Raw genomic sequence first — 27,064 nt, 5'->3', positions numbered from 1 at the left:
TATTACTTGCAGACTGGACTACTGCAATTCTCTATATTTTTGGTTTGGACCAGGCTTCTATCTATCGTCTCTAGTTGGTCCAAAATGCAACTGTTCATCTGCTAGCTGGTACAAAACAGAAGGAGCATATTATCCCAGTTTTGGCCTGTCTACACTGGCTGCCTGTTTCTTACAGGATCCAATTTAAAAAAAATTTATTTTGTTTTTAAATTACTAAACAGTCTGAGCTCCTTTTTATTCACGCTCCAGATAGAACCACGAGGTTCTGGTTAAAACTAACCTTATCTATTCCACAGACTAAACTTAAATCTCCTGGCGACAGAGCCTTCTCTGTGGCAAGTCCCAGATTCTGGAATAGTCTGCCTCTTAATATTAGACCTGCACAAATGCTCGAACATTTTAAATTGTTACTAAAGACACATTTTTATGGTGTGCCTTTTAGCACACATCAACCTAAATATTTTTGGTTTTAACAACCTTAGTTTTTGTTGCTGTTTTAATACTTGTTTATTGACTTGTTGTATTTTTTCTCTTTTATATTTTACTGCAACATTGTTGTGCATTTTATTTGTTAAGCACATCACCCCATGTGTTTGTATTCATGTGTGATTAGAAATGTATTTCAGTTCAGTTTCACTTTTATTTTTCATATGCAAGTTAGGGTCAACACTGCAATGAAATGTACTTGACGAGCAGAAGACAGTCACTCAGCAGTATAGTGCAGTAAAAAAAAATTGTAAAAGAGCAAAATATTTATAAAACATAGTAAAAAAAAACCCCAAAACAAAACAAAAAACATACAGTAACAGATTAAGCATAACTGCAAAACAGGATTTTGATGCCTTAGTGCTGACCATAATCAGATTCTTAAATCAATGCGATTGCACAAATTTACATGGACTTACAGATAATGTGCAAATGTGTGTTAGAAAAGCATAATTAGAAACCCAGGAGCTCTGGACAGACAGGAGGAAAAAGAAGAGACTCTATCAGGGACTTTAACAGCCACTGGCTGCTGCAACATGTCTATCCAGCAGTTACACAGCTGCAGATGTGAAGACCTGCATATAGAAGGTGGGTGCCACTAACAGGAAAACAAGTGGTTAGATATGTGCTAAAATACACACAGCCAACACACCACAGACTACATAACACTGTCACTTCTTACAGTGCAAAGCAGAGTACTATAACAAGAAAAATCACACTCCAGAGTAAAAATGTCACACAGGAGATCTCAGTCACTTGATTTTACATTTTAAAGCCATATTAGTCCCACTTGTGTGGTATTAAAGCAGTAAACAAGTAAGTAAAAGAATAAATGTAAATAAAAAAGCTAGCTCAGCATCAGCAAGTAGACCAGCTTCTCATCAGCATGCAAACACACCAATTTGAAATGCAGAAGTCTAGGTGAGGTCCGTCTGTCGATCAATCCATCTTCCTTTTGAACAGCCACCCTCACACTTTCCACTTCTTTAAATGTATTTCATAAAAAACGAAAACCACATAGATGTTGCCAACACTTCATTGGAAAGCCTAATGCAATTGCACAGTCAGACAGTTGTTTTACTACTATACACTGCTTCCCCAACTTGTGCATAAACACATGCAAATATAATTCAGGGGATAAATTGTTAGTGAGAGTACTATGGCTGACAGTAATAACCATTTGGTGTATCTGGTCACTCTCCTGATGCTTTGGGGATTAAGTAATCGGAAAACGAAATCCATGCAGTTAGCAGCAGCTAACCGCGACTGAGTCCTGAAATTCATACAGTCAAAGAAAAGTGGAAGTTCTAATTTTTGTTTCCCTAATACTGTGGTTTTAAAAAAATACAGAAACAGAAAGCACTTGATAGAAAACTGAAGGTAGTCTAGGTTTCTGCCTCTACGCAATCCAGCAATGACTCACATCAGAATGTGACCAACACAGAGTGAACGGCAGCGAAGTCACACTTGTACACAGTTCACAGATAAACCTAATGCGTGTACAGAAAGATCACACAGAAAGAATTTAACGGGCTAGATGTAAAATTGTGTGATAGTAATAAATTCCTTAATTACAAGAAAAGAACAAACCTCATTTATAGAGAAATGACACAGTGTTGGTCGCATTGTCCTCTTTCTATACAGCTTGGAAAGGAAATATTAATCAAATACTTGTGTAGACTCTGGTCTGGTGGCAGTAAAGGCATCGTAAGACAAATATGTGACTTTTAAATATATATATATATTTTTTTTGGGGGGGGGGTAAGGGGGTTGAAAGAACAGGGGGGAGAAAAGCACTGAATGTCCCTGCTCCTCTGAAAAGGATCCTGAAGTGTCTTCTTTCTCCCAGTCGTCTCATAAAAATTATTTAAAAAGATGCTTGAATCTTCCAGAACGAGGAACATTACCCTGCAGTGTCATTCTTCTCATTGCTATTTATTTTGGCAAAAGAAGAAGAAGATGATGATGATGATGATGATGATAATGAGAAAGACCAGGTAAGCAAGAAATCTGCCTATTATTCCTCCAGTGGTAATATCATTCATGGATGCTGCAGGGTTGAAGACAGATAAGTTAACAGGGGGAAAAACAGGGGTATGTATCATAATAATTTTCTGTAGAATTTTCTCTATGAAAAAAAAATGTTTCTCTTACGTGGCATGAGTGAGATGGTGAGGTTGCAGGTAGCAGCGTTGAGCTTGTTCTGTGAGGTGCAGATGTAGAATCCTGATGTATCTTTGGAGATATTGTACAGTGACAGGATGCCGTCCTCTGAAACACAAAAAATGTGGTTTGATATTCAACAAACTTTATATAATAATTGAATAGAGGCTGTGATAGAGAAGAGTGACATTGCACATCTGACTGCTCACTTTCATCATGTTAAATATCCTTCAATATTAAATACCAAACAGTGGCTGTGAAACAAAAGATAAGCTCACTTGTACACCAAGCGTAGCATCACTCTGATCATGTCCTCATTTGTTCTTTTTAGCAAAGATTTTAAATGATCAAAGTGTCACTTACTGTCAGTGGTTTGGGGGTCTTGAGGAACTGGCTGATTATGCTCACAATAATGTTTCCAGCTATAAGTGGGCGTTGGAGATCCTTCTGCAGACGCACAGGTTAAGGTGATATTCTGGCCATACTGTGCTGTTCCCTGGATCTTACAGACGGGTGTAGAGGGGGCCACTAAAAGAAGACAAATATAAATGTAGTGTGATTACTTTAGTAATCGAATGCAAGGCGTACAGGAGATGGACTCAGCAACAGTCATATCTCTGAACAGCAGGAGGAAGCCCACAATCATTATGACCATTAAAAACATACATATACAGGATACAGTAAGTGTTGAAACATGCACAGACACTCTTTTCGATAAGAATAACCAACATATCAGAACATATAAAGGTTAAACATCAGAGTGTAACATCTTATAATATATAAAGGCAGAAACGGCAGCCGACATATTACCTAGAACCACCAAGTTTGTGATGGCAGTTTGTTTGCCCTTCTTGTCACCTGGGATCTGCACACGACACTCAAAATTTTTATTGTCAGCTAGTGAGATGGAGAAAAGCTTCATGTTAGCCTTTCCCTGAGTGACATCTACATCCACGGACACCCGACCTTCATAGTCAGTGTCTATGTCAGTGACGGGGGTAGGGCCATGATAGTAGGTGGCGATCACTGTCTGTTAGAAAATGACACGATTAGTGGAATAATAAAAATCACAAGCACATGTTTGCATCTCATGAGTTTTATATTTATTTGGAAAGATTCATAAAGATAGGTAGATGCCAACCTCATCAATGGGAGTTTGTTGAGTCAAAGAAGACCAAGTGATGACGACTTGTGTCCGGGAGGTTATCGTAGCTGTAGTTATAAAGGAGCAGGGCAGTGTGATGTTGTCCCCTCTGGCATACTCATACTGACTTTGGGGGATGGTAACAGTAACGGCACCGACACCTGACAGCACTGTGATGGACATAAACAAATCAGACAGATCAATATAAAGCATTCTCAGCTATCCTGTATGTATAAAAACACTACGTTCTGATATTGAATCATTTGTCTTCATGGATTTTTTGCTAATAATGGTTCAGCAGCAGAAAATCAAACTTAAAAACCTACTACTCCACCCTCACACCCACCTACTAAATACAATAATTATCTGCAGTTTATAAACCAAGCCTGAAAAGTTGTGATGCTCTAAAATAATTATTGTTTTTTAGTTTCAGAATAAACTTTATTTATTTTTGATTTGGGGGAACAAAACCATTAAAATCTCCTCTGCTGAATCATAATGAGAATTTATTTTTGATTTTACTATTTTCTTTACCAAATGACACAGAGAAAAATGTTCATTAATAAAGATAACGGTCTGTTGAAACCCTCTTCTGTGTGCTAGCTAAATTTTAAAGCAAGGCAAAAGATAAACGAAAAATGATAACAAGGAGTCTCGCAAAATTGGTTTAAAGGCGTCTTATTTCTACTTTGTTGGTTTTTGACTATTAAAAAAATACTTTAAAGTGCACCAGTAAGAGTGATCACTTCTAAGCAGGGTTTTTAGGCCAGTTTCCTTTTTTACACAGGGATCTCGGTGGGTGAGGTTCTGAGGAAAGAATTGAAAGATTATTAGAAGAATACTCACACAGACACAGAAGCGTACATGGAAAAATCCTCTCCTCCATGGCAAGCAATTTTTTTTAAGCTGAACCCCACTGACTCTTCCTTGTTTTCTGTAAAATAAAAGGGAAGCGAAATTGCCCTGTGAGCGATGATGTGCCCGCTGGGGAAGCCAGCCTTCTCTCGGGGATCGGTGGTGCCCTCTGCTGTTCGGGTAACATTTGTTTGTGTGACTTTTCCTTTAATGTAGTACACTGTACTGTTCAGGGCTATTCTTTGATTGAAACTTGTGTCCTTAACAATGAAGTGAGATACATTTCGCTTGATTAGTTAACTCAGACATCTACCCGTACAATGTTGTTTTTTTATGGTCAAGCTCAGGGCTCGATAAAATAGTATTTACAGGTAGGTTTCTTAACCCTGTAAGACCCAACCCATCAAAAAATAACCAGAAAATTCTGAATTTTTGGAACTGAGATGTTTATTAACCCTTATAACAAAATCCACAAAAATTGTTTTGCTATAACATGTTGTGTATGATATATTGTTATTATATATTTATTATAGAATTTTTTGTATCGCATTTGATACATTGGACATTTTTGGCAACTTTTTTTTTTAACAACAATGTTATTTTTAGACAAAAAACAAGTTTTGTCCATAACATTTTGAAATGATAGCAAGTATTGATCATGTTGATGAGATAGAGGTCTATCAAACTCATGTATCAAATATGATACAATGGGCATTAAAGGGTTAAACATCGCCTCTGAATGTGTTCCACCCCGTTAGGGACGTTTACATATAGACCAGAAATAGTTAAACATGTAAATATTGATCAATAGTGACTTTTTCTTAGACAGAGTATGTCCCGTTTGTTAATATAATGTTTTATTCATGAAACTGTAACAGGTAATTTAATTACAAATACTATAGGTCTGTGTTATCCAAAAAACAAATTATTTTTAGCCCATTTTTTCCAACAGCATGGAAAATACTTGCAGTTTTAAAAACATATACATAACTGTTCCTTTTAAGATTCTTGACTTCTCAACATGGCACAACAATTTTCACAAGACTTAATGATTCTGTTCAATTATTTTTGAAAACATTTTTCCAAACAAGGTCAAATCGAACATAACAGGATGGAACAGACAACAACAGGGTGGAAAATCAGTGTTTCTGATTTTAAAATCTGAGTAAACATCTGAGGTTAATCTTTGCTTGTTATATATTTGTTCATTAAAAAGTACATCAGAATATAAACATTATGAAACACACCACAGAACCACATGCAAATTCCCCTCTTGCCTCTGCAGGGGGTCTATCCTTCGAGCTCATGTCCTCTACTGTTCCTAGGACAGCGCTCTTCTGGATAGAGCTCTCCGATGTTGTTCCTGGAATCTGCTGGAGCCACTGCACCTAGTGCTCTGATTACCACTGGGACCACTGTTACCTTCACCCTCCACATCTTCTCTTCAAGGGTTGCCAGCAGCTGATTTTTTCCGACAGACACCATGCTGGTATCAGGGTCTGGCCTGAGGTCTATCAGCTGACAGTTCTTCTTTCAGTTTGAGCAGGTCTGAGTGCAGGGTGGGGTCCAGGCCGAGAGACAAGGCTGTCTCCGCTTGATTCTTCATTCATGCTGACCCTAGGTACGAGCCAGGGCAGGAACGGGGCAGCTTCACTCTCTGTGGGAAAAACAAACAAACAAACAAACAACGCAAGATGCAGAAGATAAAAGACTTGAAGTGGAAAAAAGATCATTTTGAAAGTCACACTTTATATGCCACCTATTTCTAACAAGAGAAGCAATTTCCAGATATTTTAGTGACAACGAAAGGAAAAAGAGGAAGCATAGCTTTGCAAATGTTGGTAAATCTGAGGAACACAACAGAACCAAATCTAAAAGCTGCAATTTCACTGTAATAAGAGCCTCGACTATTCCTTTATTTCTCACTGGTTGTAGATGCATATGAAAAGCAAAACTGAGTATCTCATTAGGAAATACCTTGAATATGGGTGCAATCTTGACCATCCACTCTGATAATGCATGTGGCTGGAGGAATGGCTTTAAAAAAACATCAATAACACTTTCCCTGTTGTGGAGTGGCTGATGTTTATGATGTAGAACATCACAATCCCCACAGAACCATTCCTCTGGAAGACACTCTCTGCACATAGAAAGCACATTTTTTACCAAATTAAGCAAAAATGTAATTAACAGTAGTATGCACTTAAATTTAGCCATTCTTGACAAATGTAGCAGGTTCTATTTTGATATTATATGAGCTCAGGGTGGCTCAGTGTACTGACAGTTCAAAGGACCTTTGTCAAATTCATGTGGTTTTAGAATTATTAAAGTTCTCACACGCTCAAAGACATAAATGTCAGCCAACAAGGCATCACTCACCAAGGTTAGCTATATAGAAATGTATGTTATTCAGATGAGACATAACAACAGTAGGCTGAAGACAGTGGCAACACAGAGGATGACCAACAGTTTCTGTGTCTGTGAGACATTTCAGCTGGTATGGGCGTGCTTCTTTCTCCAGCACTCAGCAGCTTTCTGCTGCCGAAAGGACAGTGACAATGCCCAGTTAACTGACACATAACAGGACAGCGTCTCCACAAAAGTGGGGTTTACCAAAATAAGACGAATTCTGGCAACTGCTTTAATAAAAATAAAAGTCCAGATGAACCAGATTTCTTTCGGTAGTGTATTTTTTTATTCTACATTTCATTCAGGGTGCCATGAATAGCTTTATATAAGACTGTGTAATTATCATATTACATTACATTAAATAAATGGAATCAGATTACTCCTTCCTCAGGTAGTTTGTCAGACTACTCAGATGTCTTGCCTGTTGCTGCTGATAAACTATTCTCTGATTTTAAGGTCGTTTCTCTGTCTGAATTAACCAAGGTTGTAAAAGCAGCTCGTAGTACAACCTGTTCATTGGATCCTTTACCAGCCTGGGCTATAAAAGAACTGTGGTCAGCATTAGGACCCTACATTCTGTTTCTTCTAAATATTTCATTGATGACTGGAGTCTTCCCTGAATGTTATAAATCAGCTGTGGTAGTACCAATCTTGAAAAAGCCTGGACTAGATGTTGACATGGTTGCAAACTATAGACCCATCTCACATCTGTCTTTCTTGTCTAAAGTCTTCGAAAAAGTGGTTTTTAAGCAGCTCACTGAACATTTGTCAACAAACAATTTGTTTGAACCATTTCAGTCCGCTTTTAGACCAAATCACTCCACAGAAACAGCCTTACTAAAAGTGGTGAATGACCTGCTGGTACATGCAGACAATGATCGCACTTCAGTTTTATTACTGCTGGACTTAAGTGCCGCATTTGACACTGTTGATCACGGCATTTTATTGGATAGGCTTGAACATTTTATTGGAATTACAGGGAATGTTTTATCATGGCTGAGATCTTACCTGTCAGGGAGGTCTCAGACTGTTAATTTTAATAATGTTCTTTCTGAGACCTGTGTGGTGAGGCATGGGGTCCCTCAGGGCTCTGTGCTTGGACCACTGCTGTTCTCTATGTATCTGTCACCTCTTGGTGCTCTTTTACGTTCTTTTAAAGTAACCTTTCATTGTTATGCTGACGACCTGCAGCTCTATGTTCCTCTAAAAATTGGAAATTGTACTGAAATCTCTAACTTGGAATCTTGTCTATCAGCAATTAAGGGCTGGTTATCGGATAATTTCCTGTGCTTAAATACTGATAAAACAGAGTTGATGGTCATTGGACCGCCTAAATTCCAGCACTCGTCCCAAAATTTTACCCTGAGAATTGATGATAGGGTCATAACTTGTAGAGACAAAGTAAAAAATTTGGGCGTGTGGTTTGACACGGCGCTCTCTTTTGAGTCTCATATAAAAGAAATAACAAAAACCGCCTTTTATCACTTGAGGAACATAGCTAGAATTAGACAAGTTTTGTCAAACGATACTGCAGAGATTCTTGTTCATGCATTTGTGTCCTCACGGATTGATTACTGTAATGCTCTTTTCTCAGGGCTACCAAAGAAAAGTTTTAAAGGTCTACAGATGGTGCAAAACGCAGCTGCCCGTATTTTAACAAGAACTGGAAAATTCGAACATATTAGCCCTGTTTTATATTCTCTTCATTGGCTACCTTGTCCGGTTCGAACTGATTTTAAAGTCCTGTTGCTCACTTACAAGGCTTTAAATGGATTAGCACCTTCGTATCTCTCTGACCTTTTACACGGTATATTCCATCCCGTGCTCTCCGATCTCAGGACTCTGGTCTTTTAAAGTTCCTAAAGCCAGGAAAAAGAAAATTGGAGAGCGTGCTTTTTCTTTTCGTGCCCCGTTTTTGTGGAATAACCTCCCTCAGGATATTAGGCAGGCATGCTCTGTTGAGGTTTTTAAAGCTAAGCTGAAGACACACTTGTTTACCTTATCCTACATGTCTTAACTTTATGGCTTTTAGGTTTTAAATGTTTTCTTCTTTTTATTTTGTTCTTAATTTCTCTTTTTTATTTCTGTTCTTAACTTGTACTGTGTCTCCTATCTGTATTGCTATGTATTACCTTTAAACCCTTTTAATTTACACAGTTGTACAGCACTTTGCTTGAAGGTGCTTTATAAATAAAGTTATTATTATTATTATTATTAAATGATAACTTTAGACAAGATTTATATGCAGTTTATTATACATTTATTCACTGGCTACAGACAAAGTTCCAAACTCCACTCAGTTCTTAGACTGTATAAAAATAATAATAAATATTAAAAATATTCAAAGGTAACCAACTTTTTGAAAATTATTATTCTGGCATTATAATCATTTTTTTAAAATATCTAATCTCATCTTATATCATGACACTGTGAATTAAAACATTTTTTTTTAAAAAGGGAAAAAAAGAAAAAGCAGATCACCTCCATGGCTTGTCAAATGTTACTAAGGGAAGATTTTTCCACCACTGACGTTCAAATGTTAGTGAAGTCAGTAAAGTTCAAATGTTGCCATACTCACTATCAGTTGTGCAGCTTACAGCAGGCTCCCAGGCGCACCTTCCAGCGTCTGCAACAATGGATGGCGGCAGTGAAGTCAAAACCACGGTGAGGAAGATTAAAAATAAATTATAGTTGCAGTTGGAAATAAAGCACGGTCTCTCACACTCCGTTAAAAGCTCAGTAATGACATATTGCTAATAATGGAAGTCATTTTGGTTGCATTCTGTTGCCATCTAGTGTTTAGAAATCAGAGACAGTCTTATTCATTCATTTATTAATCCTACTACAGCGCTCCATGTGTTTCTCCCGCCCATTCTTCCAACATCCTTGATGTTGCAGGTAGCAGGGAGAGATCCTTCTTCAGATGCACACTTTAAGTTGATATTCTGGCCGTACAGTGGGATCTGCACATGACACTCAAACTCTTTGTTGGCAGTGTGATGGAGGAAAGCTTTAGGTTAGCCTTTCCATTCGGGACATCCACATCCAGGGACCGACCTTTATAGGGGGATGTGATGTCAGTTTTCTTTATAGGATAGTAGTAAGTGAGGATCGAAACCTGTTAGAAAATGAGAGGATTAGAGGAGTAATAAAAACACAAAGACATATTCTCATAATGTTTAATCAGAGACACATAGATACTAGATACTAGAAGAAGGTAGATACTGACATTTTTTTACATTTGCTTCCACAGCCACAGCTGTTCATGTGACGACAACTACTGGTACAATGTTTAATCAGAACCAGAATCAGAATACTTTATTAATCCCGAAGGAAATTATGGGTTACAGCAGGCAGCACGCTAATGGCGCATACGCACTTACAAAGGAACCTTCTGACACTTTACACAAGCATCACATTGGGAAGACATGTCAGAGAGGTAGGCTGATAGGAAAAACAATGAAAATACATAACATGAGGTGAGGTGGACTTGTAGTTGTAAAGGAGCAGGGCAGTGTGATGTTGTCACCTCTGGCATACTCATACTGACTTTGGGGAAATGGTAACTTCAGTGGCACCAACACCTGTCAGCACTGTCATGAGCATAAAAACAAAATCAAACAGATTCGATTAGTATTATACATTTGCACCCACATAGGAGACAAGTCTGGCCCAGATCTGGTGTCAAGTCGGCACTGCTGGCTGACTTCTGGCATGGTAAGTGGTGTCATCCAGATATAGGCCAGGCCTGGCGTAGATGGCACCGTTTATGTGATAGCATGCCATATCTGGCTCAATTGTGGTTTGGTTTATGTGGCCCAGGCTCATAGAAAACAGGTCTTCCCCAGATCCGGCATCAAGCTGGCACTTCTGACTGACTGGTGTCATGGCAGGGTGTATGTCAACCTAAATGTGGGCCAGGTCTGGCAATGATGGCACTGTTTATGTTCCTCTTAGTTAAAAGACCCAAATGCCATGTTGCAATACTATACTGCTATAGTAGCCAACGTTTCAAATGCAGGTTTGTGAGTGTGCTAGCTAAATTTTGAAGAAAGTCTTGAATATGTGGTGGCACGAAGGAGGATAACCAGTAAAGGTGACTAAAGGACGTTGACAACGCCACTTGAAACAGCCCAGGAGAGATTTCTATAGCCAATGCAAATGTTGGACTAGTTACAAAAGCCCCACAGGCTCGTTATTAGCAAGCAGAGGCGAGGCAGGTCAATTTTCCAAATCGAAATTTATTAGGGAAAACTACTAAAAGTATAGAGCTATAAAATCAGAGAACTTCTTAAGGTAGCAGGGCTGACAGTGCAGGACCATTAATTAATTAACAAACATTAATTAAAAAGACAAGGCTAGCTGCTACAGTGCTACCCGAATTAAAATAGCAGCTTGGTAAAATAACTAGGTCCACCCTACCGTATGCCACATTATAACAAATGTTTAAGAGTCCCACTTAACACTCTCTAAAGGGCAATACTAAAATGAGCAGCTTTCCTGAAGAAATAAGACTGCTCTGCAGTGCTTAGCCACCTAATGCTCTCAGCCACCTTGGATGGGAAAAGAATGCCAAATGCCTCCTTGTGGTAGTGAAGTGCAGCTGTTTCTTATAAGGTCTCTAATTATCGACTGGGAAGGTGTGGGTGTTAGTGCTGCATTTGCAGACATCACGTAAAAGCCTACCCAAAATCTGCTTCACAACAAATGCAAAAGATATATGAAAAATGATACGATGAAGTTGGAAAAGGCAACTAATGTCTGACAAAATTGGTTTCAAGGGGCTCATTTTTACTTTGTTTTCGATTATTTAAAGTATACTTTAAAAGCCTATCAACAAAACGGATCACTTCTAAGCAGGGTTTTGGGGCCTGTTTTCTTTTTTACATGATGATCTCGGTGAGGCTCTGAGGAAAGAATCAAATGATTTTTAGAAGAATGCTCACGCAGACAAAGAAGTGTACATGGAAAAATCCTCTTCTCTATGGCAAGCAACATTTTTTTAAGCTAAACCCCACTGACTCTTCCTTGTTTGCTAGTTTTGTGTAAAATAAAAAGGAAACGAATCTGTTCAAAAATATAGCCCTGTGAGTTACGATGCCAGCCTCCTCTGGGTGATTGGCGGTGCTTTCTGCTCTTTGGGTAACATTTGTTTCGCCCACTTGACGAGTTTGGTTTTGCCTTTAATTTAGCTTACCTGTCTGTTCAGGGCTACTCTTCGATTGAGACTGCTTATGCACACTGAGTTGTGTTTTTCCCCAAGAAGGCAAATGTAATCTGTCAAGAACGAATAACTAAAGCGAGGCGAGCAACAGGAAGCAAACTGGTGACCTGTATTAACTAACAGGTTAAGAATGATTTAAATACCAGCAGCTGTTAAAGGCAGTGAAGTCACTGTTAGATGACACTGTAGCTGTGAAAACGACCCAGCACAACTTCGCTCTGTGAGCTGCATGGTTCTTAATTTGAGACAACCACTGGAGAGTGAAGCAGCAGCAGGAAAAATGATGACATATAGGCTGAGCTCATAGAGTCAGATCTAAGTTATTCCAGTTTGCAAATAGTCACGTATATGTCACTGGATGCATTTATTTAAATTGTTAGTTCTAATAAAACACTATCAGATAGCACACCAACATACAACACATCTTTTACACTTTTTTGTGAGTTACATTTTTGTGAATTACTAAATCATCCTATCCCCAAGTCCAACAGACACACATATATATTTGTGTTTGATAGCACCCCCTGCTGGCACTGCAACCCAAGCATGCATACCTACTTCACGCCTAGGTAAAGTGTGACACACATGATGCCCTCTAGTGGGCATGTGAGTCTCCTACATACTGGGGTGAAGATGATCTCACTCTCGTATAGCGTGATCTGTGTAGCCGAGGGACGATCTGATATCCTCGTGTTGGCATTGTTCCCACATCATCCAGTGGGACACAGCCTGAGCTTCAGGTCCTGGATGTAGTGATGGGAAATCCGGATATTTTTAGATAGCCGACTCTTTCGGAGTTTCTTCATGCAGTGAATCCTATGTATGCAATTCCAAGCAGGAAAACACTCCCAAAAATCATCCCAGGCCTATATGACAGAGAATGTGCCTCTTCTTTTTGTTTTGCATATTTTAATTTATATTTGTGGTTTGCAGTGTTTTGTGTTGTTTCACTTTAAATTTGTTTAAAACAAAAAAGCTGAAAATTTAAATAGTTAAAATTTGAAATGTAAATAGTTCGTTTTTGTATTTTATAATTTATTTATTACATTTTATGTGGAGTGAATAAATAAAAGTATATTTACGGTGGCCCCTAGAGACTGATGAGCTCATTGTGAAACCTGGCCCCACCCTATCATTTGATTTCCTGAGGTCAGATGGCCCAGGATGTGAGTGGGCGTTAAGGCATCTGGGAAGGGATCTCAAAACTGGATTATAGATGGCAGACAGTTGGTGTCATAAACCACCGCCTCTGTTCAAAGATGGTCGCTCACAGTGGACATAAATGGCTTCTTTTACTTCTCTTTCAAACCATCCGTCCTCTCTGTGAGATTGGGGACCCCTGCTCTACAGTCTATAGCACACAGCAGTATTAGGTTATTATGTACACATTGGTAAACTGTCTTATGACAACTGCCGAACTGAAACAAATGAGCGGTGCTGTGTGTGTAACAGCACAACAAACATTACCTGTCCTTTTATTAACTGCTCAAGTAGTGCTGGTCATTAGCCGCCAGCTAACTGGTTAAGGGTGTCATGGGTCTGTCGCCCTGTCCACCGTTTTAGGGAACATGTTGCTAGCATCTAGCAAAGTGTTGCAACCTTTAATGTTAGCTGTCTGGATTGCCAGTAGTATCTGGAATAGTCTCAGCAACTAGTCAGTAAATAAACAAACAACTTTTTAAATGTAAATATACTAAAAACTAAAAATAATAACAAGACACAACAATATCTTTGCTACAGAAATCCAGACCGAATACAGAAATAGTATTACATGTTATATTTCTGCAAAGATCCATTTAATTCAAAATGTCCAAAAGCCAACCTAAAGAAGAGCTTATTTTAGGTGGCCTGACTGAAAGGGTGATGTTGCAGGTAGCAGCATGGATCTTGTTCTCCGAGGTGCAGATGTAGTATCCTGATGTCCATATGGAGATATCATACAGAGAAAGGATGCCTCCCTCTAAAAGACAACAAATTAGTCACAAATACTTAGTGAGTATATAACTGCTATCATGATTTACTGTAGTTATGAACAAATTCTACAGTGCTGCTGCTTGGGGAAAACATGAGCGTGATCAGTAATCAGTATATACAGAGTGCAATGCAGCAGAGTGAAGCCTCTGAGGCAAGGAAATCCTCCTTGCCTATGCCACCTTCTCTCCTTGAATCTTTTAAATGAAGTTGTCACTTAGTTATTCTTCAGTGACCAAAATGAGCACTGAGCAGGTCATCTGAATCACTCTGTGACTCCTCCAGTCTGTGTGGTGAAGTATTCTTAGGAAGGTGCAGAACCTAGAGTTTCCCGTTGATCCATTCATTGGAGTGAGAGTGTGTACATAAATGTTAAAAATCACAGGCATAGATAAAAGTGCTGCATGTGTGTGATTCCCAGAATTAGATATGCAGTAAAAAACTTGGTCAACTGAGTAGAATAAATTGAAATAAATCTAAACAATTTGTGTAAGCCAATCCCTGTTATGTGACATAGATTTCCAGGATCAATGTGTTTCTTACTGTCAGTGGTACTGGGGTCATGGGGAACAGGGTTGTTCGTTACATCACGACGCTCCCAGCTATAGGTGGGGGGTGGAGAACCTTCCTCGGACACACATATCAAGCTGATATTCTGATGGTACTCTGCTGTTCCCTGGATCTTGCAGATGGGCTTAGAGGGAGCCGCTAAAAGACAAACCCATTTTTGTTTATCCTTCCTTGCATTAAGAATGACCCGCTTACATTATTAGAGAACAGATAACAGGTAAACAATACCTTTAAAGTGTTATATATGAATGTATGATGTGCAGTAGATATGATATATAGAAAAGCAGAAACAATTAACTTCAGAAGAACATTTCTTTGAAAACAAATGAAATATTACCTAGAACCACCAAGTTTGTGATGGCAGTTTGTTTGCCCTTCTTGTCAACTGGGATCTGCACACGGCACTCAAAATCTTTGTTGTCAGCTAGTGAGATGGAGGAAAGCTTCAGGTTAGCCTTTCCCTGAGTGACATCTACATCCATGGACACCCGACCTTCATAGTCAGTGTCTATGTCAGTAGTTGGGGCAGGGCCATGATAGTAGGTGGCGATCACTGTCTGTTAGAAAATGACACGATTAGAATAATAAAAAACACAAAGACATGTTTGCATCACAGGATTTTAATATTTATTTAGAGAGATTCATAAAGATAGGTAGATGCCAACCTCATCAATGACAGTTTGTTGAGTCAAAGAAGACCAAGTGATGACGACTAATGTCCGGGAGTTTATGGGAGTTGTAGTTGTAAAGGAGCAGGGCAGTGTGATGTTGTCACCCCTGGCGTACTCATACTGACTTTGGGGGATGGTAACAGTAATGGCACTGACACCTGACAGCACTGTGATGGACATAAAAACATTCACTTATGTCATATTGGGTATGTGGCTGTTTTACATTTATAAAGACAGTAATTTGTGGTATTTTTCATGTGCAGATTCTTTGCTGGAAATGGAGGGGTTGTAAAAAAAAAAGAAGTTACAGCCATTGGGTAACACAGATAAATTGCACACGAAAATATTAATCTGTTACAATCCCGCATTGAATAAATGTTGTAAAGCAATCCATCTATGCTTTGAGGGAAACAGAACCCATTCTTATCAACGGCTAACACAACCAAGTCTTATTTCTACTTTGTTTGCTCATATTGTTTTGGAAAAAATCACACTTTAAATCATCAATTTAGTAAATCTGTAAGTTTCAGTAAGACTGATCACATCTAAACAGGCTTCTCAGGCAGTTTGGTGAGGCGCAGAGGGAAAAAACAAATGTTTGCCAGTAGAATAACTCACCCATACACAGGAGCATCAACGCAGAAATCCTCTCTTCCATGGCAAAATCAAAGGTGGAAGCTGAGCTGTGCTGAACTGTGCTGAGCTGCTCCTCACACGCATACAAACTCAAAATCCGTGTGAGGGATGACACGAAGTTGCTTTATATATTTTCTTTGTTAACTCAGGCTTTCTGTTTCAGGGTCTGTGTGCATAAAAGTGGGTGTTTGATGATCATTTGACTGTTCCTCCCTTGCCCCCCCCAAAATACATAAAGTCTGTACCACCTACTCTGGTCAAGGAGTCAAGGACAGTACCAGACAAATAGGTCATAGAGATCTATTTTTTAAAAGGTATGAAAATGATTACAATAAAGTGGAACACTGGTGCTGAAAATAAGATGTGAGAGTAGGCCTACTGCAGCAGAAAAAAACGTTGATCTCATTTGATCATCACAAGTGCAGAGAGTGTAATTACATCAGTCAGCGCTGTTGTGTTTTTTTGTTTTTCAAATATAAAAGCTGCACATAAGAGCTCTGAACCTTTAAACTAAATGTAGTTAAACATTAAACATTAGTCAGTGTGTACAGGTCAGACTCTGTCCTGTGGACTAAAAAGAATGATAGCATCAGAACATCCACTGTACCTGCTGCTGAATCAAAAGAATGCTGAGTACGCTGTTTTGCTTGCATTTCTAAATAGTATTGCACATACATAAATACAATATACATACGTTGTATATTACTCGTGCATATTTAAATTAACCAGTTAGTCATCCCAGCTAAAAGATGGACAGTAACGACAGAGTCCAATGAAACAGTAATAGTAACTTTATTAATAAATGTATTTATACATACTTGTGTAAGATTCCTAAATCATAAAACCAACTAGCAGATGAATCCTTCCAAAATGTCACGTCTGTCGGAGCAGCGGCATGGCATGAGAAGACTGTGGACCCAAATGCAGGCGCAGAGATGAGGGGTGGATGATAACAGAAAGTTAGCCTTTATTTCTGGCTGCGAAACACTGTAAACAGGAGGGTCTGAGAAAACTAACACAAACCTAGACTGGGGAAAACTAAGCATAACACATAATCTGAGGATGGAGACCAGAAGCAAGGAATGAGAAACCAGGAAACACAAGGTAAGCTGATGGAGGAAAAAAAAAGAGGCAACACGGAGGAAGACATAAAGACAGTCCAACAAGGAAAAGAGGGAAACACACACTATATATACACACAGAGGGTATTGAGGAGATAGCAAACAGGAGGGGAACAGCTGTGACTGATCAAACGAGACCGGGAAGGAGCAAAACAGAATAAATAATAAAATAATAAATAAGTAAAACAGAAAACACACGGACATAGAGACAAGGAATGACTAGACTTGACACAATGGTGATACACACATTTTGTTTAACATTTGGTGGTAATCATCAATAACACACAGTAATTGATGACGATAGTAAATAAAGTGGCACCAGAAGATTTTATGTGTGTAGTTGTACCCTGCTGCAAGATTTTGTAAAAATAACAAGTTAGGGGAAAAAATCCATTGTCCGTCCTCTTTCACTTCACCCTTGTACTCAGACGCAAATGGACACAGGCACAGAAATGCACACATGTGCACGCACACCTACACATACCAACGCACACCTACACATACCAACGCACACGTACCCACATTTCAAGATCATTTCACGCTTGTTTTGTCATCCCCTGTATGCTTCTGTATTTGTTTTATGTCTGTCTAAGTGTTATTACTTGACACATGACTAAAGCAACAAACAGTCGACTGCAGCTCAGTGAACCAACAAGCATTAAAACCCAAGTTAAGAGTTTATCATTGTTAAAGGGAGACATTTTGGAATCCATGCTATATTCTCTCCTTCCGTCCTCCCCAGTCATTAACACAAAAAGGTGAGCAGGGCAGCTTCATCATCCACAAACATAACTGTTAATCCGATCACAGTTTAACAACCTGTTTCAGCTCTGTGTACATAACTCTGTGTACACAGTTGAAACGCATGCCTCTCAGACATGCGACCACTTATGGAGCAAAGACATATTACAAAATCCTCAAGGTTAGTTTCGCAACTGTTTCCTAATCATTGACAACTGCTAGCAACCCACTTTGATCATAAGTGGGCCAGACCAAATAAAGTCAACTTTCCTTCAGTCTACAGAATTTTAATTACACATTATCTACCTATATAAAAACGATAAAATTTTGAAGTAGTGAAAAAACTGAAACTTCTTATCATCTAACTTTTTATTAATTTGGTGTAGTATGACTAGGCATGGGGGATCTTTATTAGCAGGAAAAGTTGGAAAACTTAAGTAAATACAATTAAAAGTCCAAAGTTTTCCAATGCCGTTCAGTGGGTCAGATTGAAGTCTCTGCCAGGCCATTTCTGGCCCTCGGGCCTTGTGTTTGTTTGTCTCCTGTAAGTTCAGTACGATGCTCCCGTTCATCAGAAATGAAACATGCGAGCAGTGCTCCTCTCATGCAGGCACACTTTTCCTCCCTGCTCTCCTGTGTTTAGCTACCCCATGACTCTGAACCATGGCAAGGAAAAACAAAACGAAAAGTCCCAGTTGGGAAAAAGCCAACCTCTTCAACCTGTGGTTAAAAACATCAGTGACACTGGTCGTGTCGCTCTTTTATCAGCTGATAAACATCTGGTTTTGTGCTGCTACCTAGTGTTTATAGATCAGAGATACATGTTATTTTATGTATGATATTTAGTGTTATGAATGTAAAAATAAACTGTGACTTCACCCAGAAATCTGTTTAACATTTAAAATTTTGCTTCTCATATCTCCCTGAACAAAATTAAACATGTCCACAAATGACTGAACAGTGTTAGCAGGTAGGACTGTATGTAAGGTGGATCTCTTAAATGGTGTAATCTTGGCCCCTCAAAGGCAGTCTGAGAATTAATTCATGATCCAGCATTTGTACCAGTAGCACCAGTAGGAATGACAGTGTGAATATGGTCTGAAAGTAAATGAACAATGACATAACAATGACATTAACAAAACACAATATACAGATAAATATGAATATAATATCCTAAGTTACTTAAACAACTGTTAATGGTTCCTAAATCAGTATTAATCTAGAGATTTGTCGTCAAACCAAATTTCCTAGCTCTATGGGAATTAGGGCATTCATATTTAAATATAATCAACAGTGCCATCTAGTGGCTATACCGGCCATATGCGAGATAGACATGCTCTCACATGCCCCCTCCACAAATATGTTGTCTAGTTTGCCACTAGTTTCCACCTGACAAAAACATTACATAAACACTACAGACAAGTTAAAGTCTCTATCATCTAATCGTTACAATGGTTAAGGACTACACAAAGTCTACATAAAGAGAACTAAACCTCAGATTTAAGTGGTTACATCTGTGATAAAACACACTGCAACACACATTTATGCTTTATCCTTTGCAACACACAATGATGGAGGGACAATAAGGAACAGAAACTTAAGGCTTAATCCGCTAACCCCAAAACAAGCTATAAATCCTCTCTCTGCCTCTACAGACACCAACCTAGGATGGTTGCCATGGTAGAGTGGGAAGAGTCATCTCCCATTACAGGAAGATGTCTGAAAGGTGCAGAAGATGAAACTGGCATAGGATCTAAGGCCTTCCCACACCTTTTAGAGAGTAAAACTATTTAGAAATTCTAACTGTTTAATAATACATTTTGGAAACATATAATTTGAGCGTATTTGTCTTCTCTCAAAAACAGAACACGACATGTCACATAAACTGCAACAGCAACAATGCTGTAACAACTAAAAACCCTTCCCTAGATCCAAAATGTTGCCCGAAAAACTTGCCTCCTGATTTTTACAATTAAAGCAATATCAGTGCCACTTACATGGTATGTGTGTGTGTGGCATTAAAGCAGTGTAAGCTGCTTTAATAGAATAATACATTTCAGCTGATTTAATTAAACTAAAATTGATACATTTAAAATAAATCTGCTGTGGTAAGTGTGAGTCCTCGATGTGTTTATTAAAGTCTAAAGTTATGCTGAGAACAATGAGATATGAGAATTTGTTCAGTTCCACATACAGCAGATGATTCAGCTCCTGAGCCAAGGTGCCAGGGTGTAATATTTCCAGGTACACACCTTTGTGGGTCCATCCCAAAAAAATGCAGCTAGTTTTAAATGGCAGAGAAGGAAAGAAAACCCTTTCTTCCATTTCACTCAGCTGCTGCTGGTTTATTTCTATTAGCCATTAGGATGACTGAATAAAATGCCACTCGTGTTTTTATTCTCGTGTAAAATCCCATGCTGTGAATCCCATCAAAGCCACAGTACTGCATTGCAAGGAGACAAATTACACTTGAGTTATTCTTTTTTTTGTGGCCCACACTCTAACTTCATTTGCCCTGTGACAGCAGTGAGAGTTCATGTCATTTTTAATTATACTTAAGCTTTTATCAAAGACAAACTTGTCCACATTCTGTGCTCCAGCTATTCAAATATGAAGACTCGCTGTGCGACTCTGTCACTGTAAACAGAAAGAAAAACTGTGTTCACTGTTGTGATCTCTGCCGGAGTCATCCGAGCACTAGATGTCTCTGTTTTTCTTTTCAGTTGCAGTGCAGGTACTGACCTAAATGTGATTACCTGGATGAATCACACCAGGGTTTAGTGTTTTTCTACTTCTCTTGCTTTCCATATATACTGACACTCAGCCATACTTGTTTTACACCACTGACTTGATGAATTCACCTTCTTTAATGTTTATCTTACTAGAGTTTTGCTTTCTAAGTTATCATCTTGTGATTTCTACCAGTCCTCGTCACAGTATTTGAATCCAGCTGTGGCGCTGTCTGAACTATGTATTGCATTATTTATATACTTTAAACTGGTCATCAAATACGTGTGTAACATGTAACACACTAAAATTTAAATCTACATTGGAGGCATGACCACGTGATTTGAAAACCTGCGCAGTAATGTAGTTGCATAATCAGCCAATTATGTCATGACCACACAGACATAGTTAAGGGATTTAGTTATTAAAAGATATGTAACTCAGCATTAAGCAACTGAGCTCTTGAGTCACATGTCAAAAGCTAAGCCTTGTCAACTTTATTTATCATATCTAAACAGCATATTTCATACAACAAATTGCATAAGAATTTGATGATTCTCAGTAAAAGTCATAATATCATCAATGCAAAAATATGTACAAAACAGCATCTAAGTAATTATTCAGTGTACAAAAACAATGTTTGAATTTGATGGAGAAAAAAAGAAGTCAATCTTCTAGTTCGACTTTTTGTTATATTCTTAAAAAATATATATATATACAGAAACTGAAAGCACTCAATAGAAAATTAAAGGTAGTCCAATGTTCCTGATTCTATGTAACAATGCAGACTGACTGTATATAAAACATTTGAGTAACTGTTAGCAAAAAAAGCTGAAGAGTTTTCGCTAGGACTACTACCAGTGATACCAACGAAGAAGAATGTTAAATAAAGAAAACACCAAGAGAGAGAAAATGCCCAAAAACTAAAGTAACAAACAGCTTCAATAAAACATATCTGATAACATGCGAGTTCGATGTTGTGCCTCGATGTGTGTTTGTGTCGAGGCATGATTCACTTCAGAATGTGACCAGACCAGAGTCACATTCGCACACAATTCACAGGAAAACATGACACATGCACAGAAATATCAGAGAGAATGACTTAAAACATGTTAGATTTTTAAAACTGTGACAGAAAGAAATTATTTATTTACAAAAAAAAAAAAAAGCATAAAACTAGCAGTACACAAAGAGACAGCCAGTGCACTGTTCTCTTACTGTACAGCAAAAAATTTAGTCAAATACGCTTGTATACTGTGAGCTAATGTGTGCATAAATCACCACGCCTGCTCAGAATCTTAATCAGGGGAATAAGCTGCTTATCTAGTCTTTATCCTAACGTTATAAGTTACTTAAGAGAAAAATTCAGAAAATCTGAAGCGCTAAAATATATATTTAGGGGGCGCTCTGTCAAATCTTTGTCCAGTTCTCTATATTTGTAGAATAGGACGTTTGCATACAAATCTTTTCCTGAGCAGTGTTCAAACTTTTTAAAGATTAACCCCACAAATCTCTGTCCCTACTCAAAAGGATCTAAAACTATTCCTCCCAAACAGATTACTATTTCAGCCCTAATTTTGCTGTTTCATGGGGGTCCATTTTGTTATAGCCAGGTCCCCCCCCTCATGTAACAAAGCTAGTGCTTTGTTACAGGTTGGACGCTTTAGTCATCGTAGTCCCTCCTTGGGGGCTTACTGTTGGGCACTGGTGGTCTATCACGGTCACGATCACGATCATCATAGCGGTTGTCATCACGGCGACGATCTTGGTAACGGCGATCGTCATCGTAGCGCTCGCGGCGGTCACTGTAGTCGCTGCGCCGATCGTCGTAGTCGCTGCGCCGGTCATCATAGTCGCGGCGCCGATCGTCATAGTCGCGGCGCCGATCGTCGACGTCGCGCCGTCGATCGTCGTAGTCGCTGCGGCGGTCGTCGTAGTCGCTGCGGCGGTCGTCGTAGTCGCTGCGGCGGTCGTCGTAATCGCTGCGGCGGTCGTCGTAATCGCGGCGATCTGGCTCACTCTTTTCTTCATTGCGTTCAGTCTTCTTGACACTGGAGTCCTCATAGCTGTCCTTCCCCTGCCCTTCAACACGTCGACCCTCACCATTCCTATCCGGCTCCTTGTCGTGGTACTCATCCCCCTCACGAACTCTAGAAAGCGGAAACAACAGTCAGACATGAAGGGTGGAGAAATAATTGGGAGAAAAGGTGTGGTTTATTCGGCTGATTTCTTTTTATCTGAATTATATGTGATCTGCATGCAATCAAAGCTAAGGAATCTCACCAACAGATTCAAGTGGCTGCCAGAAAAATCCCAAACGCTTTGCAAAAGCTGCTTATGTGAAGGATGCAAGTTTATTTTCTTATATTTTTAATCCTCAGATTAAGAAATCAACACAGACATCTAATTCAAAACAGATACGGCATAGACTGCAAGAAAATGGAGCGATGCATGTTTTTGCACCATCTCCTTTGCTAGTGTCTGTTCCTGTCACCATTAATATACTATGAAGTGGATTTTTAAAAAAGTGACTTTGCTTTTTAAACCAACAAACTCTTCCTTTTTTGTCTTTTGCATACTCAGCAAGAATGGCCACTTCCTTTGATTACAGCCATATGGAACCTCAAATACAATATGTACAATTTTATAATTTTGTTTAATCACTTAAAAAAAAAATTATCCCAAAAGAATACTGTGCACAAAACATCCCGTTCACTCAGTATGAGTGTCTATATGTTAATTGCTTGTATCTATAATAAAGAGGAACATTACCCCATGGCGTATTCCTCATCTTTGTTCTTCTTTCGGCGACAGCAGCAACAGATGACGATGATGAGTATAATCAAGGCAGCAGCAACTCCACCAATTATTCCTGCAGTGGAAGCAACGTTCATGGATGCTGCAGGGTTGAGGACAGACAGGTTAAGAGGAGGAACAATACAGGGGTTTGCATCAAAATTTTCAGTAAAGATTTATTTATTGAAAGAACATTTTTATTTTTAAATGTTTCTCTTACGTGGCATGACCGAGAGGGTGAGGTTGCAGGTAGCAGCGCGGATCTTGTTCTGTGAGGTGCAGACGTAGTATCCTGATGTATCTTTGGAGATATTATACAGAGACAGGATGCCGTCCTCTGAAACACAAAGAATTAGTCACATATACTGAAAAATATATGACCTCTATCTTTGGCCATTCTGAACAGTATGCTGAGTAAAGTAAGTATGCCGAGTAAATAGATAAATACAGGATGCGATAGAGAAGAATGAAACCGTACATCTGACTGATATCATTCTTGGCCTCTGTGTTTCTGCCACTTCTCCTTAATTTTTTTAAAATAGACACTCAGCATGGATTCACTAATAAAATTATTTTTAGCAAACTAAAACAGAGCTGAATTTAATATTTTTACAAATATTTAAGTGTTGCCTCATTAGTGAGACCAAACTGCAGCAGAGACTATTCTGAATCTCCTGTGGTTTTTCATCTTTAGAATGTCATTCATGTTGCACCTCCTGCTCACTTTCATCATGTTTAATATGCTTCAATATTAAATACCAAACAGTGGCTGTATAGCAAAAGTTAAGCTCACTTGTACACCAAGCGTAGCATCTCTCTGATCATGTCCACATTTGTTCTTGCAAGCAAAGATTAGTAAAACTTTATGCTCTGATATGGGACGTAGATTTGAAAGAATCAGAATGTCACTTACTGTCAGTGGTTCTGGAGTCTTGAGGAACAGACTGATTCTGCACATTAAAACGTTTCCAGCTATAAGTGGGATTTGGAGATCCTTCTGCAGACGCACAGGTCAATGTGATATCTTGGCCATACTGTGCTGTTCCCTGGATCTTACAGACGGGTGTAGAGGGAGCCACTAAAGAAGACAAATATAAATGTAGTGTGATTACTTTAGTAATGGAATACAAGGCAAGCCACATCCCGAACAGGGCTGACGTATAGCAGACGGATTCAGCCATTAACAGTGATATCTCTGAACAGCAGGAGCAAGCCCACAATCATTATGACCTTTCAAAATATGCATATACAGGATACAGTAAGCGTTGAAACACGCACAGACACTGTCTTTAATAATTCATTGCATTAGGAATAACTAACATTTTAGAACATATTAAGGTTAAACATCAGAGTTTAACATTGTATAATGTATAAAGAAACGACAGCTGACATATTACCTAGAACCACCAAGTTTGTGATGGCAGTTTGTTTGCCACTCCTGTCACCTGGGATCTGCACACGACACTCAAAATTTTTATTGTCAGCTAGTGAGATGGAGAAAAGCTTCAGGTTAGCCTTTCCCTGAGTGACACCCACATCCAGGGACACCCGACTTTCATAGTCAGTGTCTATGTCAGTAGTTGGGGTAGGGCCATGAAAGTAGGTGGCGATCACTGTCTGTTAGAAAATGACACGATTAGTGGAATAATAAAAATCACAAGGACATGTTTGCATCTCATGATTTGTATATTTATTTGGAAAGATTCATAAAGATAGGTAGATGCCAACCTCATCAATGGTAGTTTGTTGAGTCAAAGAAGACCAAGTGATGACGACTTGTGTCTGGGAGGTTATCGAAACTGTAGTTCTAAAGGAGCAGGGCAGTGTGATGTTGTCCCCTCTGGCATACTCATACTGACTTTGGGGGATGGTAACAGTAACGGCACCGACACCTGACAGCACTGTGATGGACATAAAAACAAATCAGACAGACCCATATAAAGCACTCTCAGCTATCCTGTATGTATAAAAACACTACGTTCTGATATGGAATCATTTGTCTTCATGGATTCCTCGCTATAATGGTTCAGCAGCAGAAAATCAAAGTTGACCAATAACTCACTGCTCCACACCCACACGCACCTACTAAATAAACCAAGCTTGAAAAAGGAACTTATGATCATTATTTGATTATATTTAAAAACAAACAAACAAACAAACGAAGGTCTGTTACAGCCATGAGTATCAGCTCAATTTTGGAGCAAGTTCCGTGTACAAAAGATAGACGGCGAAAAATAATAGGGTTTTAATTTTTAAAAAGCCTGCCATTAAATAATTGTTTTCATGACTTTTATTACTACTTCATTTGCTTAGACTGGAATATGGTACTTTAAAAGCCATTTAATAATAAGAATGCCTTCTAATCAGGCTTCTCGGGCCTGCTCCCTTTTTAGACGGCGATCCTGACGGTGCGCAAACAGGTGTGGCAGCTCGATGAGGCGCAGAAAAAGAAGAGTTTATTTAAAAAGATACTCACTCAGACACAGAAGCGTCAAGGAAAAGTTCTTCTCCATGGCAAACACTTACTTGCTTCAAACTAAAACCCACTGACTCTTCAGTATCTACTTATTTCGCCACAGAAAAATGAGAAAACAACATTTGCATCGAAACTCGACAGTCCGCGAACAATGATGCGCCCGCTGCCTCCGGTTGACTGATTGCGCTCCCTGCCAATCACGTCGCCTTTGGAGGTTCAGCTGACATTTTTGTTCCGCCCACCTGACGTGTTTTAGCTTGTAGTTTGCTCCAGCGTACCTGCCTTTTCAGAGATACTCCATTATTTAGATTCGGCTTCTCAGGATTTGACAACAAGTTTATTTCCACCACAGGCCTAATTTTAAAATATTACATGCCCAATTTAGACAGTTGGACCTCGAAATCTTTAGTTTGTCTTGTTGAGAGAACAAAATATGAAAATAATCACTCTTTCACTTTTTAAGTATCTCCTTTATTTTATTTTATTATTTCTTGTTGTTTGTCTTTTTTTTTTTTTTTGAACATTTGGTTTTACTTTGTAAGAGTGAGAAAAACGAAGGGCGTTAAAAAAAAAAGCATGACGAACACTCGACAGTCTGAGTAGGCGGTGCGGTTGTTTCCCCGTCAAACTGGTTTGACAGGGGTTATCACCCAAAGGCATCACACGCAAAGGCGCAACGCTGAAACTAAAACCAAGTGTGCTGTCCTCTTAAAATGGCTGATTTCGAAATAATAATTAATAGGACTGTGTATATTTGGGGTTGTGTGGGACTCACCCTTAATTTCCGTATTTGTGTCCAATAATCCTTTACAGATGATTTAATGTATAAATATTGCTAAATTGAACAAAAAGAAAAAATGGGGCTGACCCAAAGATGGAAGCCAGTGTGTTATCTGTGCTGCATGGGCATCAATGGTGGCCTGTTTGCCTTTATTATTAAGATTTTAGCATTTAGTTCTTCATGACTATAAGTCAGTTACCAACTCCATTATCAGAAGGCAACACGTGCAAGAACTAAACCCTAGCCACATCCCTTTTTACTGTGCAACCTGCACAATTAAAATATTGCTGACG

At 38.9% G+C, this 27,064-nt stretch overlaps 3 protein-coding genes across 3 annotated transcripts; all 3 read right to left on the bottom strand.

The window, feature by feature from the left end:
* Nucleotides 1-631: 631 nt before the first annotated feature.
* LOC120438454 (cell surface A33 antigen-like) lies at nt 632-4,762 on the bottom strand. The gene is made up of 6 exons (XM_039608851.1): nt 4,640-4,762; nt 3,791-3,963; nt 3,460-3,679; nt 3,013-3,177; nt 2,641-2,757; nt 632-2,536 (listed from the first exon to the last, which is right to left on the bottom strand). The coding sequence occupies exons 1-6, from the start codon at nt 4,677-4,679 to the stop codon at nt 2,418-2,420; spliced, it is 834 nt and encodes a 277-aa protein (XP_039464785.1). The 5' UTR covers nt 4,680-4,762; the 3' UTR covers nt 632-2,417.
* Nucleotides 4,763-14,043: 9,281 nt separating this feature from the next.
* Nucleotides 14,044-16,295, bottom strand: LOC120435446 (cell surface A33 antigen-like). The gene is made up of 5 exons (XM_039605277.1): nt 16,112-16,295; nt 15,488-15,660; nt 15,160-15,379; nt 14,796-14,960; nt 14,044-14,241 (listed from the first exon to the last, which is right to left on the bottom strand). Exons 1-5 carry the CDS (start codon nt 16,149-16,151, stop codon nt 14,078-14,080), a joined length of 762 nt encoding a protein of 253 aa, XP_039461211.1. The 5' UTR covers nt 16,152-16,295; the 3' UTR covers nt 14,044-14,077.
* A 4,897-nt stretch (nt 16,296-21,192) lies between these two features.
* gpa33a (glycoprotein A33 (transmembrane), paralog a) lies at nt 21,193-26,176 on the bottom strand. Its single transcript, XM_031728938.2, has 7 exons — nt 25,991-26,176; nt 25,243-25,415; nt 24,912-25,131; nt 24,428-24,592; nt 23,735-23,851; nt 23,491-23,617; nt 21,193-22,868 (listed from the first exon to the last, which is right to left on the bottom strand). The coding sequence occupies exons 1-7, from the start codon at nt 26,025-26,027 to the stop codon at nt 22,382-22,384; spliced, it is 1,326 nt and encodes a 441-aa protein (XP_031584798.2). The 5' UTR covers nt 26,028-26,176; the 3' UTR covers nt 21,193-22,381.
* Between the last annotated feature and the right edge of the window lie 888 nt (nt 26,177-27,064).

The sequence above is a fragment of the Oreochromis aureus genome, linkage group 1, assembly GCF_013358895.1.
Source record: "Oreochromis aureus strain Israel breed Guangdong linkage group 1, ZZ_aureus, whole genome shotgun sequence".
Taxonomy (NCBI): Eukaryota; Metazoa; Chordata; class Actinopteri; order Cichliformes; family Cichlidae; genus Oreochromis; species Oreochromis aureus.
Note: the sequence above shows the minus strand (reverse complement) of the source record. Positions and strands in the feature narration are given on the sequence as shown.